Source organism: Dermacentor silvarum, chromosome 9 (genome assembly GCF_013339745.2).
Source record: "Dermacentor silvarum isolate Dsil-2018 chromosome 9, BIME_Dsil_1.4, whole genome shotgun sequence".
NCBI lineage: Eukaryota > Metazoa > Arthropoda > Arachnida > Ixodida > Ixodidae > Dermacentor > Dermacentor silvarum.
Genome location: NC_051162.1, coordinates 145,979,141 through 145,996,811, shown reverse-complemented (window position 1 = coordinate 145,996,811; position 17,671 = coordinate 145,979,141). Strand labels below are relative to the sequence as shown.

The window sequence follows — 17,671 nt, the reverse complement described above, 5'->3', positions numbered from 1 at the left end:
AAAGAAAGAAAGAAAGGGAACAGGCGAACGTTAGATCCACCCATGGAGGAATGAGAAATACTAGCAGGGAGCGTTGCGGGACAATTTTTGAAGCAAGAGTTATATAAAAATATATACCCACTGCTCCACGTAAGCTTGTGCCAAAATTTAAAGGAAAGAGAAAAAAAAATCGGTGCAGATTTAGCGGTAATTAAATGCGAGATAAATGCGTTAGCAATGACGTCGCATCTGTTTGAGGTCTCGCATCTGTGATTTAAACTGCGTTCACCACATTGCAACGTGTTAATTGTCACACACTTTGTCACTCCTAATGCGCTAACGCTTTATTTAAAATGTGCGAGTGTCACGTAGCTGGGCAGAAACCAAGGGGATGTTGTTTGCCGTCGCTTGGAGTCGCGCGGCACTTTTTCTTATTTCGCGGGCTTTATTTCAGGTTTAAAAAAAAGAAAAAAAAAAAAACTTATGTAGCACGCATTGAGCTACAAAAAGCTGTATCGGGAGTTTTTCAGGCTGGTCTACAATTGACACTTTGCTCTTAACGTAATATTGTAACGACGCGTTTGTACACTTGTAGGAGAGAGGAGTGGTTGGTGGAAGAGAAGAAGGAAGGGCGAGGGCTTTGCTTTTGGTCTGGCAATCTTGCCGCGTCCAGTGATTTAGCGCCGAGCGTTCTAAATAAACGTCTCCCGCCTTGTAACATTTCTGGTGGAGGTGCATGATTAAGGTGGAGGTTAACTAAGTTGAATAATTAATAACCAATTATGTAATGAGACGAAATACGGGAAATAGTCTGACTTGCTCCAAGCGACACTATCTTGCTTCTGTCCAACTACGTGGCATTTGCATATTTTTAAAACTTTTTGCACGAGTTACGTGGGACAGACAGCCAGTGTACATCAAGGAAAAGTTGATGGGAAATAGGCCCTCTCCACGCACGTGAGAGGCAATTAAGCGGCGATTTCCAACTGTCGAGCGCGCGGGAGGCATGGAGGAAGGAAAGAACTGGGAGGTAGCAATTACGTAACGATATCACAGCCAAGAAAAAAAAGTTTGGCCCATTACGGAATCACTTCGCGGTGTTTTTTTTACCGGCTTCCACCGCCGCTTTCAGCGCACGCTCTTCCTCGAAGACGACGGTTGCGACAGCAATATCCTGTCTCGATCGTGCTGTGAAGTTAACGAAAATGGAGCTCTGAAAGTTCCGTGCTTTATCAGACTGTAGTCGGATACAACTTAAGCCTGCAATGAAGCCCCGCCCACGCCCTGATAACCGCCAGCCACTGTTCCTCCGCGAGGCTGCTGCAAATAGTTCGTACTTCAAACTTTCCCTGTTACCTAAATAAGGCCGTAACCACACACACACACACAAAAAAAATTATAAGCGCGTAATGTTATACGTTTTCACTCGTCTGTTATAGTGGAACGTACAAGTACGACGGGAACATTCGCATCAAGTACGACGCCATTTTGAAAAGGTCCCATGACGACGATTTTGTTTGCTTCTGTGATTGGCTGGCGGAATAACACAACCCCGCGCTGTCCGTGTGCCTTTGTTGCCAACTGCTGTTTCTTCTTTAACTTGTATCCTACTATAAAGTGATTTAGCGTTTCTCGTCAGCAGGTGTGCTATAGGTCATAGCATTGCCGCGAGCACGTGATGCAGTTGGTAGTCTGCCAGTTGCAGCCTGTGTGCTTTCGCTTTGTAGCCGTGTCACTTTATTCGCAATTTCACACTCTCGCCTGCCCTTCCCTTACAAAAATGATTCATATATGTAACTAAATATCAACAGAAAGTCAATAGAAGCACAAAACGATTTCTACAACGACGTTTGTAAGAGTCAAGTCTATTTCTGATTGTTTAAATACGATTTAACGTCTCTACTCAAAACTTGGCCGGAATAATCTTCAACGCCTATTTATTTATTTATTTATTTATTTATTTATTTATTTATTTATTTATTTATTTATTTATTTATTTATTTATTTAATGTGCAACCGCAAATCGGATGCACGAACGTTTTTGCATTGTTCAGCGGGAAAGAACGCCGATGCAAACAGACACAGCGCAGCGCGGAAATTTTATTTCAGACAATAACTTGGCATAACCCGCCCATTCTTGGGTCTAATGCACCCATTCTTGGCGAGTCCTCCATGCTGTCCATGCTGTTTCATGCTGCCCGCGCCTCCCTAATGTGATGCCCCATCGGGGTCTTTAAGGGGAAATAAATTATCATAATAAAGTGTATGAGACACATTTTCACTGAACAACTACAGCAACGATAACTCTATTTATTTAAAAGGATCACTCGTATGTATTATATAGCTTCTTGTCATGAGATTATCACAAAAAAGGACATGTTATCGCATATTATGCGACAAAAAGGACGCATACATCGCTGCGTGTGTGTGTCGCCTTGCTGTGGCCTGTGTTTTTTTTTGTTTTTTTTGAACTGTGCTATTTCTGCTGAAAAAAAGAATGCCGTACAGCGCACGCCAAGTAAATATCTTTCGAGCGGCCATGGCCGCACAAGGTGAGCACAAGTATTTAAACACACACTTTGAAGACATTTAAAGACAAATTTCTTTACCGGTGTCGCGATGAATGGACGCTTGGCTACTACCCCCAGACACACGGTGCACTTTAGATTGCGATCGGAATTGCCCCGTCGTGCGATCCAGGTATGACTAATTCGTTCATGGCGATGCCGGAAAAGCCGAACGACCGTACCACCTCACTCGCCTTATTTAATTTTTATGTTTTGTTACTTGAGCTTAGTTGTAAGCCTCTGATACAAACCTTTCGCGACCCTGACCGCGAGTGCTTCTTTCGTTGGGTTGATCTCGGGGGAAAACGTTTGTTTCTTTCGAGTAAAACCTTCATTTGATATCGAGTCGGTGCTGTGCTGTGTTTGGGATGGAAATTTGGGCGTGTTGGTTTTGCATATTCATGCAAGAGGCGCGCGAACGAGGACAGTGCCGTCGTCGTTTTTAACGCGACAGCGCTAAGGGCCCCGTGGCGCAGAAAAATCCGGTGTCGGCGTCGTATATGCCACGCCTCGCTATACGGCATGCGGTACATGCGGGTTATATTGCCACACCATTTCATCACTAAAGTTGCTCCTACCTTGTCTTACATTCTTGACAAAATTATTCCTCGGAATTTTGAGAATGACAGCCCACAAACAAGTGTCATGAAACAAAGCACCGACATGCAGCGCATGCCTTTTATGTTAAATCTTCTCAGACGGTATCATTAAAAGTGCGAAACAATATCAGAAACCTCGAAATGAAGCAACTTCTTTTGGCGCGGCTGTGCACAACCTCCGGGATCGGCGCACGCAACAGGCCGCGTTTCTACCAGAAAGCTCGCTCTCGTGCGTAGCGTTCGCCGCCAGCGTTTCCCGGTAAACATTACGGTTACATAAGCTGCAGCTGCCGGAAAGCGTGAGAAGTAGTCTGGGATCTTTTAACGCTATGCTTTCGCGCCTTTTGCCCGAAGACATGTGTTCGAGTCTCCGTAGATCCGTTATTTCTCCCTGCACAAGAATGATGCGCGAGTCGCGCCAGAAACGCGGATATCGCATCACGACACGGACGCTCGCCGATTTCGTTTGAACGCGTCGTTCGAGCGAACGCGAGTGACGTCGCCTCCACTCACACGCACACACATTCTCTACCCACTCCTTCCGCTACGAGAAGCCCGCTTCGCGCCTCCTTTGTTTGACCAGCTCTGTTTGCTGCTCGAGATAAACCGGCGCGCCCAACCTTGGGAGCATCACTTGTGCGCGTCCCCCATTGTTTCAACGGTCGTCTCACTCGAGCTCGCTTGCGGAGGCAGCTCGAGCAGATGCTCGCACTTGTGTCGTTGCGCAGCTATATAAGGGCAACGTCCGCGCTTCGATCGCGTGCTGCGTGACTCGTACGGGAAAGCGAGTCCTGCGTCTGCTATAATCTCTCGAACGAATTGTTGTTTTGAGATAGTAAAACGCACTTGCCGAAAATAAGACGCCCTCCAGTAAAGGGGCCTTCCATTTCGAGCTGTGGAAAGCAGACTTAACGATTCCGCGCATCGAAATACGTACGTTATCCTGGTATTCTGAAAACTCGATATTAGCGCTAAAGAGGGGGTTTCGCGAGTTAACCGGGGTATACAAAGGAAGAAATAAGGAAAGGGGTGCGTCGTACGGGACAGTTAATTAATGACATAACGATGCCGCGTCTCGCGCTTTTCGAAATTCCCGCGCTGGAATCGATCTCTCTCGGCGTGTGACGTCAGGGCAGCTCGCGCCGCTTTTCTACTTGCCGCGGTCTCTTTTGACATCGAAGTGCGATTTATGGCCTCGTATTGCGGAGCCATTGTACGATTCAACAAATTGACGATTTGGACAGCCTGGCGCGTGAAAATAACAGACCGAAAAACGGTGCATTTCGGCGAGACGTCTGTGTTGTCTGCGGTCAGGTTTGTCGTCTGCTCTGGGTCTCGTCGAAGAGCGCCGTGTTCTTTCTTTCACATTCGACATTTCAACCTGCGGCTGGCGATATTCTCAGCGTTGCGTTGTACGTACTTCTTGTTGCCAGTCGTCCGCCCGTGAACGACTGGGACGCGCGATTTAAGACGTCGGGCCGCGTGTCGGTCGCTTGACACGGCGCTGTTTGGGCGTGCCGAGTTTCGCGTCTTGACGGACCATTCCTGCAGCACAGCGCACCTGCTCGCCAAATGCCATTTGCTGTTAGAAGCGTGGCATTTGCGGTGGCACCTGCTGTTGCATATTTGCTATGATAACGGTACGCATTGATCCCTGCCACACGACGTATCAGTAATGTGCTATCGACCCAAAAAGTTTACGGACCACGGGATCTCAGAAAACGTACGCTAAATATCCGAGCAGCCTTTAAAAGTATCCAGTAAAACCGTACATCACAATGTTGTTCGCATATACCAGTAGAGGCTGGAAATGGGAATACCAGGCTGCGTTTTGAGGCTGCGGAGATATTCAGCTTTTTGTTAACGTAACAGAGAAGGATGTTGCGTAGAAGTGTCCCCCTTTATCAAAGGGCTTGCTGACAAGCATTGCGATGGATCAGTATAGTAGAAATTTGAGCTAGCTGGTAGCCGACCATCTTGAAAAGGGGAGGGCAGGCAGCACACACAGAACACAACACAGAGAAGACTGTCTTTTCTGCTCTATGTTCTGTGTGCTGCCCCCACCCCTTTCCTCCAATGCACACAGATCGCACACATTTTCTTTTCAAGACTCATGGATGTAGTGCCTAGGCATCAGCTAAGAGCTAGTAGCGTGCAATTGAGACAGAATGTACTAATTAATACTCTGTAGCTACTCTGTTGGTTTTCTCCTGCTCGAAATTTAGTAACTGGGAATTCGGAACTGATGACTGTTGAGGATGAATAAACCGTTCCATTGAGATGCCCGACTTGGTTTTGATTAGACCAAGGGATTGTCCGATAACATATTAGAGCCGTGTGCAAAGGAACACCCTACTGAAGCCTTCATTGCTTATTTGCTTCTTTGTGGAGGTTAACAGTGGCATCTGCCTACATGTGCTGGTATGGTGGTCATACCAGATGTGTGCAAGTTTAATGCTTTATGAACCACAGTAAAGGATATATCTCATTTTTCTTGATCTCATTAGCTAGGTACCTGGATGTATGGCCTTCTTCATGATGTATATGTCTGAATCCCATGAAAGCCAAACACGCAGGGGGTGCAAGCGTGGCTGTCGGCAGAATGGTGGCAAATAGTGTGTGGATTAGTGCTGCAGTACTGCAATAACTTCAGCATTGGCTGTGCTGTATGGCTGTGCAAAGAATGCTGAATGGTACAGCCCCAGGGGAGCAAGCTCACACAAATGTTCACTATCAATCAAAAGGTTTATTTGCAGATCCAACAAAAGCAAACAATGCACACATGCATCACCACAGGTCGAACACTTCAGCATTGAAAGCAGTGCCAGAGATTCAAGAGAATCGTGTGGAGGCAGTACAACGCATGCACAACTGCAGATAAGTTGAGTAACCATTGAAAATGGGGCTACAGACGAAATTGGTAGAGGAGGCAATGGACACACTGTATCTTGAAGTGATTCATCTGCATCTATAGTGCCCAGCTTTGGCACCTTGGAGCTGAACATTGAACAAGTGCGTGAATATTTAATAGTCAGTCGCCTGATGCCCAACACACCAAGAACATCGCACTCTTCTGCTGTGCTCTTTCAATGCTAGACTCCTCCTATCTCTGTCACAAACGCTGAGCTGTAAAGTGAGGCTTGCATCCTTTGAGGACAGCAAGCTGGGCTGGTAGAAGGTAAGGATAGTGGCTATTTCTTTTCATGCTTTGTCAGTGGTTCGAGCGGCTCTCTATCCTTATCACCAGGATCGGCTGGTCAGTGGTGAACGGCGGGGGATAAAGAAGGAACGGAATCGAGCAAACAGAATCTTTACATTATACAGGCCCTGCGTTGCTACTACGCTCCCCTCCTCCTCACCCGTTCCCATCGCATTCAAGGCCCTTTCAGAAGGACCACGGGCTTGCAAAGAATATTGTCTTAGGAATACTGCCTCTGGATTTGCTTGCAAACACGCCAAGCATGTTCTGTTACTGTTATGTACTTGTTTACTAGCATTCACGACCCCTCTCCTCTATAATGTCGTATACCTTAAGATATATATATGAGATTTGAACACTATGTCATACCATCTGCCCAGTCATTGGTTGGTTTGGCTTGCTTTCTAAACCACTCTTCCCACCGTCCCGATGACAGTCGTGCAGCATGTCAAAGGAATGTTAGGCGAGGCTTTTGAATTCAGAACGAAGGAGGGTGGTTCTTTTACCAATTTTATAATCGTTGCATTCCACCCCATCCCATACTTCTCTCTTGGGCGAGAAACCACTTGTTCCCTTTGAATCGATGATGAGATCTCTAAAAGATATTAATATCTTAAATTATGTGCAGAACATAGGAATGATAAACTTTGCATTTGCAGTTGAACTGGTTATAATGAAGTTGAATCAGACATAAAAATACCTTCGTTATATCGAATAGTCATTATAAACATATATAGTTCTTGCTTGGTGTTATTATGGTGAAAAATTTTATATTTACTTCATTATATCTTATAACACATGTTATATCCATGTTCCATATATTGTGGTTTAATTATTACTTTATTGTAAAAAAACCTTTTTGCTTGTGAAACAGTCTCTAAATGCTTCTAAAACCTTTGGAATTTACTTAATCATGTTTACACTCTTGGCTGATAGGTCATAACTAACTTGCTTTTAACTACCTTAGTGTGTTATCAAATATCTTTTTTTCCCTCTCTGGCTCAGCTGGGCAAGTAAACGTACAGCTTTATAGCATACTGGAATGCTTTGGCAAGTCCTGTCTTCCTTTTTTAAAAAAAACTTCCATCTCCTACTGAAAATACCACGATGCATAAAGGAATTGCACACACGACTGGCGCCGATTCATTTTTGTAATGTTCATATGCACCTGCTCCAATAATGAAAATCTTGAACATGCTCTGCATTATCTCAGTGGCTGTGGCATTATGCTACTGAATTCGAGGCTGTAGGGGAGTAGCAGAGGCAGCATTCCAGTGGGGGCAGAATGCAAAAACTCGTCTACTTAGGTTTAAGAGCATGTTAAAGAACCCCGGGTGATGAAAAGTAATTTAGAGTTCCCCACTATGGCGAGCTTCATAATTGTATCGTGACGACGGGAAAACTTTTAATGTCCTTCCTTCGAGGGCGTTGTGGACTATTTTTTCTCAACTTGACCGCCTCGACTCTGTGCAGGCACAGCATCATGTCTGAATACTGTCTCCAGACGTGCAGCACCAACCGGAACATCATGTTTGTCAGGACGAGGGAGCCCATCGCGGACGATGTGTTCAGCCCCGAATCGTCGCCCAAGCGGCTCTGCCTCGACCTCGAGCCCCGAACTTCCTGCGACGACGTGGACAACATAGCCCGCATCATGACACCCACGTGAGCGGTTGCACTTTTCTGAGCTGCTTGAGGTTTTGAGTATTGCAGTACATGGTACACATTTTGTTTTTTCGTCGTTTGAGAGGAGACACTAAACGGAAACACCAGACCCGGTTTAGGTGGAAAAGGTATTCTTTCGAAACTCAATTTTAGTTAATTTCGCTGTAAGTTCACCAGTAAAAGAGAAAGTGAGGGCCAAAATTCAATTTTTTTCAAATTTGGTGTCGAAACTTGAGTGTAGGTACGTTGGTGTGGCGTAGCATATTTCAAAGTATTTCCCTGTATCTTATCCATGTTTCAGTGCAATAGAAGTTCTTGAAACTTGCTAAGTTAAGTCTTTTGCTTCTTCAGATTACAATATAGTTAATCTTTACTGATATGAAATTAACTAGGCCTCAGCAGATGCTGTCAAAATTCTTGACGTCTTGGCGAGCTGGTGGCAGTGTCGCCACCTGTCTAATTTTTTGCTCTTTTTCTGACTCATTAAACCGTGTCTCCATGTAAGACTTAGAGTTTTGGTGTTGTAGAAGTGTAATTTACTAACACAGCTCAACTTGGTTATTTCTTTAGTGTCTCTTTAACGCCTTTTGATTTTGTTTCATATCAGCTGAACTCTCCCTGCGATAGGCACAGAGTGTCAAGGAGCCAGGACATGGTTCTCTTTTCAATTAAAGGCTACCGAGCAAACGCTTCATTCTTTTTTATTTTAAACAGTGCAGGTTACGTGTTAAGCTTGTTGCACCGAAAGTATTGGAAACTCGTTAAGCAAAGCCATAGTGTACAAAGCGAACTACTACAAAACTGCGATTATATGACTTTCAGGTTACTGCACAAGAACACTGTGCAAACTGTGGTTCTCAAAACCCGGAAATTAGACAACAGCCTGAGATTGAAGTCGTTTGCACGTGCGAAAGCCTTAATCGTAGGGGAGAGATAGCAATGCTGTAGGAGGAAAAGGGACTTATCCGGGAGACGCTGTTATTTCTTATCAGGGCTTTCCTGGACCCATAAGGTATTGGAATACATGTTGAATATAGATATTTACTCTATTTGGTCTAGCTTTACTCTTTCCTCTACATTCACTACATAATTAAACACAGAAGTCTGAAGATGACCTGTAAATGACACCCATAATCCTTGTCTTGGCACAGTATGACCCGAGATGTCATTGTGGCACAAAACTCCCAACACTATCTCATTCGCTCTCTCTCTCTATCTATAGTCTGAGCTGTACTCATAAACAACTTGACAGACAGTGTTATTGGCCTGTACGTACTTTCATTGAAAGGACACTAAAGTGAAAAATAAGTTTAGCTGTTTTAGTAAATTACCCCTTCAACAGTACCGCAATGCAGAAACGGCTCGACAAATCAGGAAAGTTGCAAAGACAAAACACAGGCGGCGCACGGTCTTCAAGTTTCCACACCAATCAGCCGTGACATCATGAATTTTGACAGTATCTGTTTGGGCCTAGTTATTATTTTTTTTATTGGTAAAGGTAGAGTACATTTTAGTATTCAGTTTATTCATTGTACAAGTTTTGTGAACATTTACTTCATTACAATGTCCTAAATACGAGCATAAAACTTGAAAACGACGATGTCACTCTGACGCACCGGCGCTATGGTTCTTGGTGCAAAATTTTAGACAATGCAACTTTGGCCTTCATTTTTTTTCTTCTAGTAAAGAACCTCTTGCTGCGAAATTAATGGAAAAGAGAGTTTTGAACGAATACTTTATCGTTGTAAACTGCTCTAGGTGTTTCACTTTAGTATCCCTTTAAACTTAAAGTAAACAGAGTGCAACTGCAAATTGCCTGGCGTCACCTTCTCGCAAAAACCGCACTTCTCGCAGGCCACCGTCTGAGTCCCCCGTGAAACGGCCACTCCAGGACGTCACCCCCCGTCACAACAACAGTGGCAGCTCATCACCATCGCTCCCGCCGTCACCCGGCACGCCCACCAAGTCCAGCGGTGACTTCTTGGGGAGCTCCTTAGACCCAATGACACCGACGGCCCGTCTCAAGCTGTTATCCTGCCTGGCTGCTGAACGATTGCCCTATGCGAGCGGCGAAAATGTAAGGCAAATCTGTCCTGTAACTAGGATCTGCATTGCATGCATGCCTGCCAGCTCTCCAGAATTTTCTGTTAAGTTTGTGAATTTGAATTCATTTCGCTACTTTACGAAAGTTGGGTCAAGTGAAATCGGCAACAGTGAAGTTGCTGAAAAAGTCACTGCGATCTAAAAATAATGTGTTTCTTGTCAATTAGTGCTTTTAGAGGTTTGCTGCTGCTTGTATTGTGCGTCTAAAGGTAAGTCGTCGTTAATAAAGTGCATATCTCATAAAAGGCGTGGATGCAGGGCAGTTTAAAAAAAATGTGAATGCTCTGCCCCATCCTTTCCCCTCCTCCTCCTCCTGTGTTGTGTCCACTCTGTTTTACAAATTATAAATTTCTTAGATTAGCAGTTACTTGCGTGTTTCAAATTTTATTGTAAATTTAATGCCTGGTTTTTAGAACTTGCTTAATAAAATTGCTGTACGTATTGATACCCAATGATTTTGCAATAGTCCATTTGCATCCACTCTAGGGCAAAATTCATTTCCAAAGAATACAAGCACAGTCGCGAACAATTTTTTCAGAGCTTGATTTTTCGGACCCGCTCATAGAACTAATGAGTAGCAGCAACGGAAATTTTGGCCCTTGTTGCTTACCCGGCAATGTCTGTAAATTGTGAAACAGTTCACACCTCGAGCAATAAAACAATTTGAACATTTTTCACCGCATATTGGTATCTTTCAACTTTGGTTGTAGCATTTTTGAAAGGTCTGGCTCTATCGTTCCATGTACTAGCGAGAAAATATTACAAAGGAAAACAAGAGACAGAAATATGGCAGTGTGAATTAGGCAGTAAATGCGAGTAGCCACTATTCCAGTTAGAATTAGGAGCAAGAAATGAAGTTGGGCAGACCATGTAATGTGTAGGGCGGATAACTGGTGGCAAGTTAGAATAACAGAATGGATGCCAGGGGAAAGTATACTTTCCCCTGGCAGCCAAGGACTGCAGAGAATTAGGGGGTGCGATCTTATCGAAATTTGCAGGCCTTGTAAGATGGGGTCAACTGGCTGAAGGCATGGGCAGTTGAAGATCTCTGGGAGATACCTTCTTGTAGCAGAGTACATAAATTAGGCCTAAGCTGAAGATTCCTATTTGACATTTATAAGACATTTGTAAAGATGTTGCAGTAGTTTCGTGCATGCGCAAAATTACTGTAACATCTTTATAAATGTTTTTCTGTCCAATAAAAATTCAGTTGAGAGACAAGCGCTGTCCTGTCTACTTCCTTTCTGTGTCTGTGTCTTCAGAGCGCTTCAGTCCAAGTCAAATATGAATGTCAGCCAATTAGCCCAATCTTGTTGAAGATTCCTTTTAGGCGAAATGACAGCACCTCTGTCATCTGCATGCTGCGTGTTGTGCCGTGTCGCACAATGTTGCCTTGTCACGCAACGTTGCGGTGTTCTTCGTAGGGAGTGGACGACGAGCTGTCCAATCACAGCAGCAACTCTGAGAACCAGAAGCCGACCAGTCGGAAGGACAAGTCTCTCGGCTTACTCTGTCAGGCGTGAGTTTTCTTTTGTCTTTCTTTTTTTCTTTTTACTACTATATTCTCGCTTGTTGCATTTGGCAGCAGGTGCTAAGCTGCAAGAGTTACTTGTTAGACTGGAAGTGAATTATTTTTTTGTTCTTATGTTCCCGCCAGGTTCTTAAAGCTTTATCCTGAATACACGAGTTCGTCGGACCACATTATTGTTTCCCTGGACGAAGTTGCCAAACACTTGGGTGAGTACTGGAACAGGGAGAAAATTGAACAGGTAGCAAACTTCTAACGGGTTCTGATCATTGCAATAATTTTATCGTGTGAATTCACAGAAAATATGTGTTCTAGTTTTGCACTAGGTATGAAATTTCCTTGCTTGTTTGCAAGCATGGTTATTTCGGGATGATTCAGTTTCATTGGGATCAAATATCATTGTTGGAATTGTTCGTACTTGAAAAAAATACTCGGTATGACATACGTAGTGTCCAAAACATTACGAGTGGCTTCTGGCTCCCTCATGTAATGCTGGCGTATGCAAACGTAAACGCAACAAAACACTATACAAAAAAAAAAACATTCATAGATGTATGCCAATCTGAGCAACTTGTACATCAAAGATATACTATAAAGGGAGTTATCACAGCCTTTGGATGTCCTAGGGATTTGTTTTGCCACTGCCCGAAATCTACCCTTGACTTTGCAAATGCATCACTCCATCCCAACTTAATACTTCTATACTTTCTTCTATAAATGGTGCGTGTTCCTGAATGCTGTTGGAAAGGTGCCCAGGATGGTACCAGGTTCAATCCCCCGATCAGGGTGAATTTTTCTTCAAATGCCAAAGCTTTCCAAGAAACCCATACTGGGTTTTCTTTGTAGTAGCATGGGACTAGTAGTATATATTTTTTTGCACTACAATATTTCCCTTTCGTGAAACTTTCTCTACCTTGTTCAAACTAATTTGCAAATTGTATTGAGGTGTAGTATATATTACGCCGCTGGCAACAGTCGCTGGCAAGAGACCGGCAAGACGACGGCTCTGACGAAGTTCTAGACGTTGCGACTCCATGGCACGTTGTGTCGTACCCAGCACTTCCACCACTTTGTTACGCCCACGAAAGGCGTTTATTGAACAGCCAGCCAGGCAGAGTTAGTCGCGACGGCCTTGATCAGCTGAGTGCCTGTCGAGATTCAGCGAGCCAACTGCACGTTGCCTTTCTCTTCCCCCGTCTTGGATGCCCCACATTCTGTTAAGGTGTAAACCTGGAACGCGCGTAAGAGTGTCACAATATATATATAAAAAAAAAAGCTGGTATTCGGCTGTCATACTTTTTTTGAAGCATTTCTATGCTTTTCCGCAGTTAGAGCTGTGCCTCCTTTACTACGTGGGAGTGGTATTGTGGGGATCTGTGCAGTAACCATGCTCTGAATGTGGTGTGCAGGCGTGGAGAGGCGGCGAGTGTATGACATTGTCAACGTCCTCGAGAGTGTCGGCATGGTGACCAAGGAGGCCAAGAACAAGTACCGCTGGTTCGGCAAGGGTGCATTGCTGGAGACCTTGCCAAAGCTCAAGGTAACCGCCCCTCTTCCTTCGCAGCTTCTACCTTTTCTTCATCAGCAGCTTTATAGCTGCTTGAAATGCATTAGACAGCTTTCAATTCATTAAAAAGAAAAGCGACAGCTCCTCACGTAAAACTGCAGCTAAGAAGACTTGTGATATGTGAAGTGTATGTCTTTCTTGAACTCAGTGCCACTGTTGTACATGCTTTTGCTCAATTGGCACTGCATACGTGCTCTTGCTTGTCAATTGGCACTTCAGGTGCACGCTGAAGAGCTTGCACTAGCCAGGTGCACACTAGCCAGGTGCAGATACAGTGCACTTTTGTGAAGCATCCGTGTGCTGCGGAGTAGTATTGTGGTGCCGTCCAGCAGGGGCCCAGTGAATGACAGCTCTTGCCTCGGGAATTTCATTGCAGGCCTTTGCACTGTTTTCTACCTTTTCTGTACATCTTCTTTTTTCTTTTTCCATGATTAGACATGTGACACACAAGAAGCTTCAGACAAGATGACCTGAACTAGTGCAAAACAGTATAACTTAAAAACTAAGGTAAAGAAAGGAATATCACGCCGTTTACATGTTACATATTCGAATAAAATTTGCAACACTATAGTGCACTGAAATGCTGGTGCAACTGAGGACGCAAAGCAAAATGTGAAGGAAGAGTGGCACTACAAAAAAGACTTGCGAAATTGCCAAGGAGAGAAAGACGCTGCATTTGTTCAAATCAAGGTTACGCCATGATGAGGCTTTGTCTAAACTTACTTTTCATGTCAGTCAGGCTTACACGAACCATGTAAGTTTGTCTCTCATATTTGTAAGAACCAAGTGGTTTTAAACGTAATGATGCTGAGCTGTATCATAGGTTTCGTTCTCTTTTCTGAATTCCAGGCCCTCTCTGAGAAAAGCAACATAGCCGGCCAGATCCACTCGGTGAAGGACTTCGAGTTCAACCATTCCCTCGAGATGAGCAGCCAGCTGTTTGTGGTGCCAGTCCAACGAGGCCATCAACTCGGGTCAAGTCACGGCGGCATCCATGGGTGCCGACAACGGAGGCGGCACAGTCACTATCCAGGACTTGGAACTGCGTCGAGAAAAGTCTATGGGCATCATGAGTCAGCGCTTTCTCATGCTGTTCTTGACGTCGCCGGTGAGCATTGAGCTCTGTCTGGCGAGGTTCTTTGCGGAGCCCACCAAAGAACCACCAAAGATAAAACGCCTACAGCACTGTCTTTCCGCACATCCTTCAGCAGCTGCACATTACAGACAGCAAACAGTTGCCAGTACCAGTTCTCACGTTTACCTTATAACATACGCCTTTTATTTTTCTGGAAAATGGGTCCTAGGATATCCTACACGTTATAAGTGGATACAAAACCAAAACCTCGTTAGCTGTGTTGGCAGCTGGCTACTGTCAGAGTAAACTTTGCTGCCATTGCTATTACAAGATGGCGACAACATATTTCTAAGTAGTTTCCGGGGTGCAATCCCAGCAAGCACTGCGGGACGCGCGCGCACGACCTGGCCCGATAGTTGCGGTTGCACGTAGTTGACGGAGTTAACTAGTCGAGATGTCGGCAATGAGAAAGGAAGTGCTGCTAGTGCCGAAATCGATGAGCTTTTTTCAAGTTCGTCTGACAGCGAAGACGACATGCTGATCGACCTCGTCCAAAAACAATGTGGCGAAGAGCGGCCGAAAGTGGACAGGTTCGTTGAACGGGTCGTCAGGCGCCTCGGCGACACCGGAGTAAGGATGTTATTTGGCTCCCCATCTTTGTGCTACTAGAACTTGCTGGGAGCGGGCCGCGGAAGCGCACCGCACTGTGTTGCTGACAATACGCTCGACTCCCCGCGCGTGCGTTGCTAAAAACGAATGCTTACTCGCCATAAAATCGTTCATTTCATCCACCGACATCGCCACATTATGTCTTTCGCCATTAATTACAAAATCCATTGGTGTGTGCTTGTAACCAGGTTAGTGACGATGATGCATTATATTCATTACAAAGACTGAATTCTATTTCACATGGTGTAATTTAGCTTCCCATTAGCACATGCAATGTTACAGGTGCAGTGAATGTGCCATCGGTCTCTTCATGTGTGCAATATTTTTTATGTTGTGAGTTGCTGAAATCTTCTGTGAAGTAGCTTGTGCAGTATGTACAGGAAACTGTAGCGATGTGGCTTGCCAGACATGTCATGGTGGCCTACCGGCTTTGTTTTTGGTTTGACAGAACAATGAACATGCCCATTATTCCATTCATGCAGTCATGCATCCCGCTTTCATTACAGCCAAAAACAGTAAGCCTGGACTTGGCGGCCAAGGTACTCATCGGTGACCCAACAGTCGACAAGACGCAGTCCCTAGTCTATAAGAGTGAGTAACACGACTTTTCTGCTCACTTTCTTGTGATCCATGGCTGCTAAGTCCAGAGGTTGCCTTGAAGCTGTTCGCTTGTGGTATCGTCATTGAAGAGTGCTTTATTTTTTTAAATGACAAGCTGCATCCGATGTTACGTGGGGCATAGAACAGTTCGCAATGTGAGCAATGTGTTTACTTATGGTGGTGGATGAAGGCATAGTTTCGATTTAGGTTCATAATGTTTGAGAACTGAGAGATCTTAAGTGGGGTCTGACCCAAAATTATCTTTTGTTTTCTTGTTGGATAGCTGTTCAACCTTAGTATACAGTAAAACCTCGTTGATATGATCCTGTTTTGTACGATTTCCCAGTGCCAACGTTCATGATCAAAAACGCAAAAAATGACTCAATATATATGTACGCTTCTTTTTTACCGGCTATTATGTTCCCGGAAAACACAATGTTTGAGCACCAATGCACTGTATATCGCCAAACTGCGATCGTATGATACGCTTTCTGGCCACTAGATCATGTGTAAACAAGAAATGGTGCGAGGCACGTGCGATCAAAAGCAGTATAAGGGCCCGGAACGGCAACTTCCCTGCAGTACTCGCCTGCCTGTTTCACGCGAAAATGCCGCCACGCACTCGGTTTTCTATTCCGCTGTACCAGCAATATCTCCTCGCGGGTCGTCGCACGCCGCCGTGCACAGCTCTCACCCTCAGCCCGATTGCAATGAGCATCTTCACCTATCTGTCTCACAGTGCATGTGGCATAGAAAGCGTATTGCACGCTTTTAATAGGCAATAAAACGCGCCACCATTACCTGTGGCAGGCAGTGCAAAGCGAGCGTCATGTTTTGCTCGAATCAATGTGGTTCGAAGGAACGCATGAATGAGGTTCTAGTGTAATGAGCACAAATGTAACAATGCTAATCGATAATTCTCACTAATATTATTATTTGTGGAATATATGCTTCTGACAAATATTGGATAAGACTAAATATCAAGTAATGAAGTAAATAAAAAAAATTTCACACCGATATAGGATATAACGAAGGTATTTTCATGTTGACCACGACTTTGTTGTAATGAGGCTTGACTGTCGTGCTTGAATTTGGTGTCGCTGTAAATGCAGCTGCAGGGATCATAAAGTTCAGTTAGTGAACTTTGATACCGTGGAATCTCGTTGATGCGATCTTCACGTTAACCAGAAAATAAAGCGTATCATCTGAAAATCGTATCATCCAACTTATTATCCAACCAAATCGTATTATCGGGAAAAGAAAGAGAAATGTGTTATCCCGAAAAACGTACTATGCAGAATCATATCGACATTCCACTGTATAATGAATCACTGCATATAAACAGTAAATACTGTTGGTCATACATTATTTCAATGAGTATTCTCCTATAACAGTATAACAAAGGTATTTTAGCATCAGCTGTGACAGTTACGACAAACGAGGTTCAGTTTAGTTTGGTTGGCTTTTATTTCCACGAGAATGCGTAATTATTTACTTAACAATACATTGGGCATATTCGTGCACTGCCTTTGTTTTCCTTTGGCAATGTCCTGACTGCCAACTCATATGTGGCTCTTTATTTGTCGACAGCCAAGATTCGACGGCTATACGATATCGCCAACATCCTGACCAGCCTGGGTCTCATCCGCAAAGTCACGGTGACCGAGTCCCGGGGCCGTAAAAGTGCCTTCAAGTACATAGGCCCCGACATTGGCTCAGCCAACACAGACGAAGGTTAGTGTTTCATTTGACAGCACAAGACATTTGGCAGTGCTTCGTCAATGATCTGTGGAGTCGTGTGTCGGCGATTGATTGTTCTCCTCAGCAGTGGAGAGGGTCTGGGAGAGGGTCACAGAAGTAAAGAAAGTGTACAGTTGAGAGAATGTAATTGGTGCTGGTGAATAGCGCGAACCCAGAGGTAGTTTAGGTTTGTTCATGGGTACCGTTGTCACTTTTGCTGCAGATTCGGCTGTAGACAGCCAAGCTTGTCATTAGTACGGGCAGTATTCTGTACTGGGATATTCTGTCAAGTCATCAAGTGGGAGCTGGGAAATGTTGCAAATTGTGGCCGGACCCAGAGGTGGTGTAGGCTAATTTGTGGCCACCTTAGTGCTTTCGCT

At 44.5% G+C, this 17,671-nt stretch overlaps 1 protein-coding gene across 1 annotated transcript in view; it reads left to right on the top strand.

Annotated features, from left to right (window-relative positions):
• Positions 1 to 17,671, top strand: part of LOC119464495 (uncharacterized) — a gene marked incomplete at its 5' end in the record, with an annotated part of 143,195 nt that overhangs the window by 109,254 nt on the left and 16,270 nt on the right. The window contains 9 exon segments of the mRNA XM_049655445.1: positions 7,818 to 8,009; positions 9,864 to 10,086; positions 11,537 to 11,631; positions 11,770 to 11,849; positions 13,050 to 13,180; positions 14,057 to 14,179; positions 14,181 to 14,315; positions 15,458 to 15,542; positions 17,142 to 17,285. Of these exon segments, the coding sequence (XP_049511402.1) occupies positions 7,818 to 8,009; positions 9,864 to 10,086; positions 11,537 to 11,631; positions 11,770 to 11,849; positions 13,050 to 13,180; positions 14,057 to 14,179; positions 14,181 to 14,315; positions 15,458 to 15,542; positions 17,142 to 17,285 (1,208 nt within the window).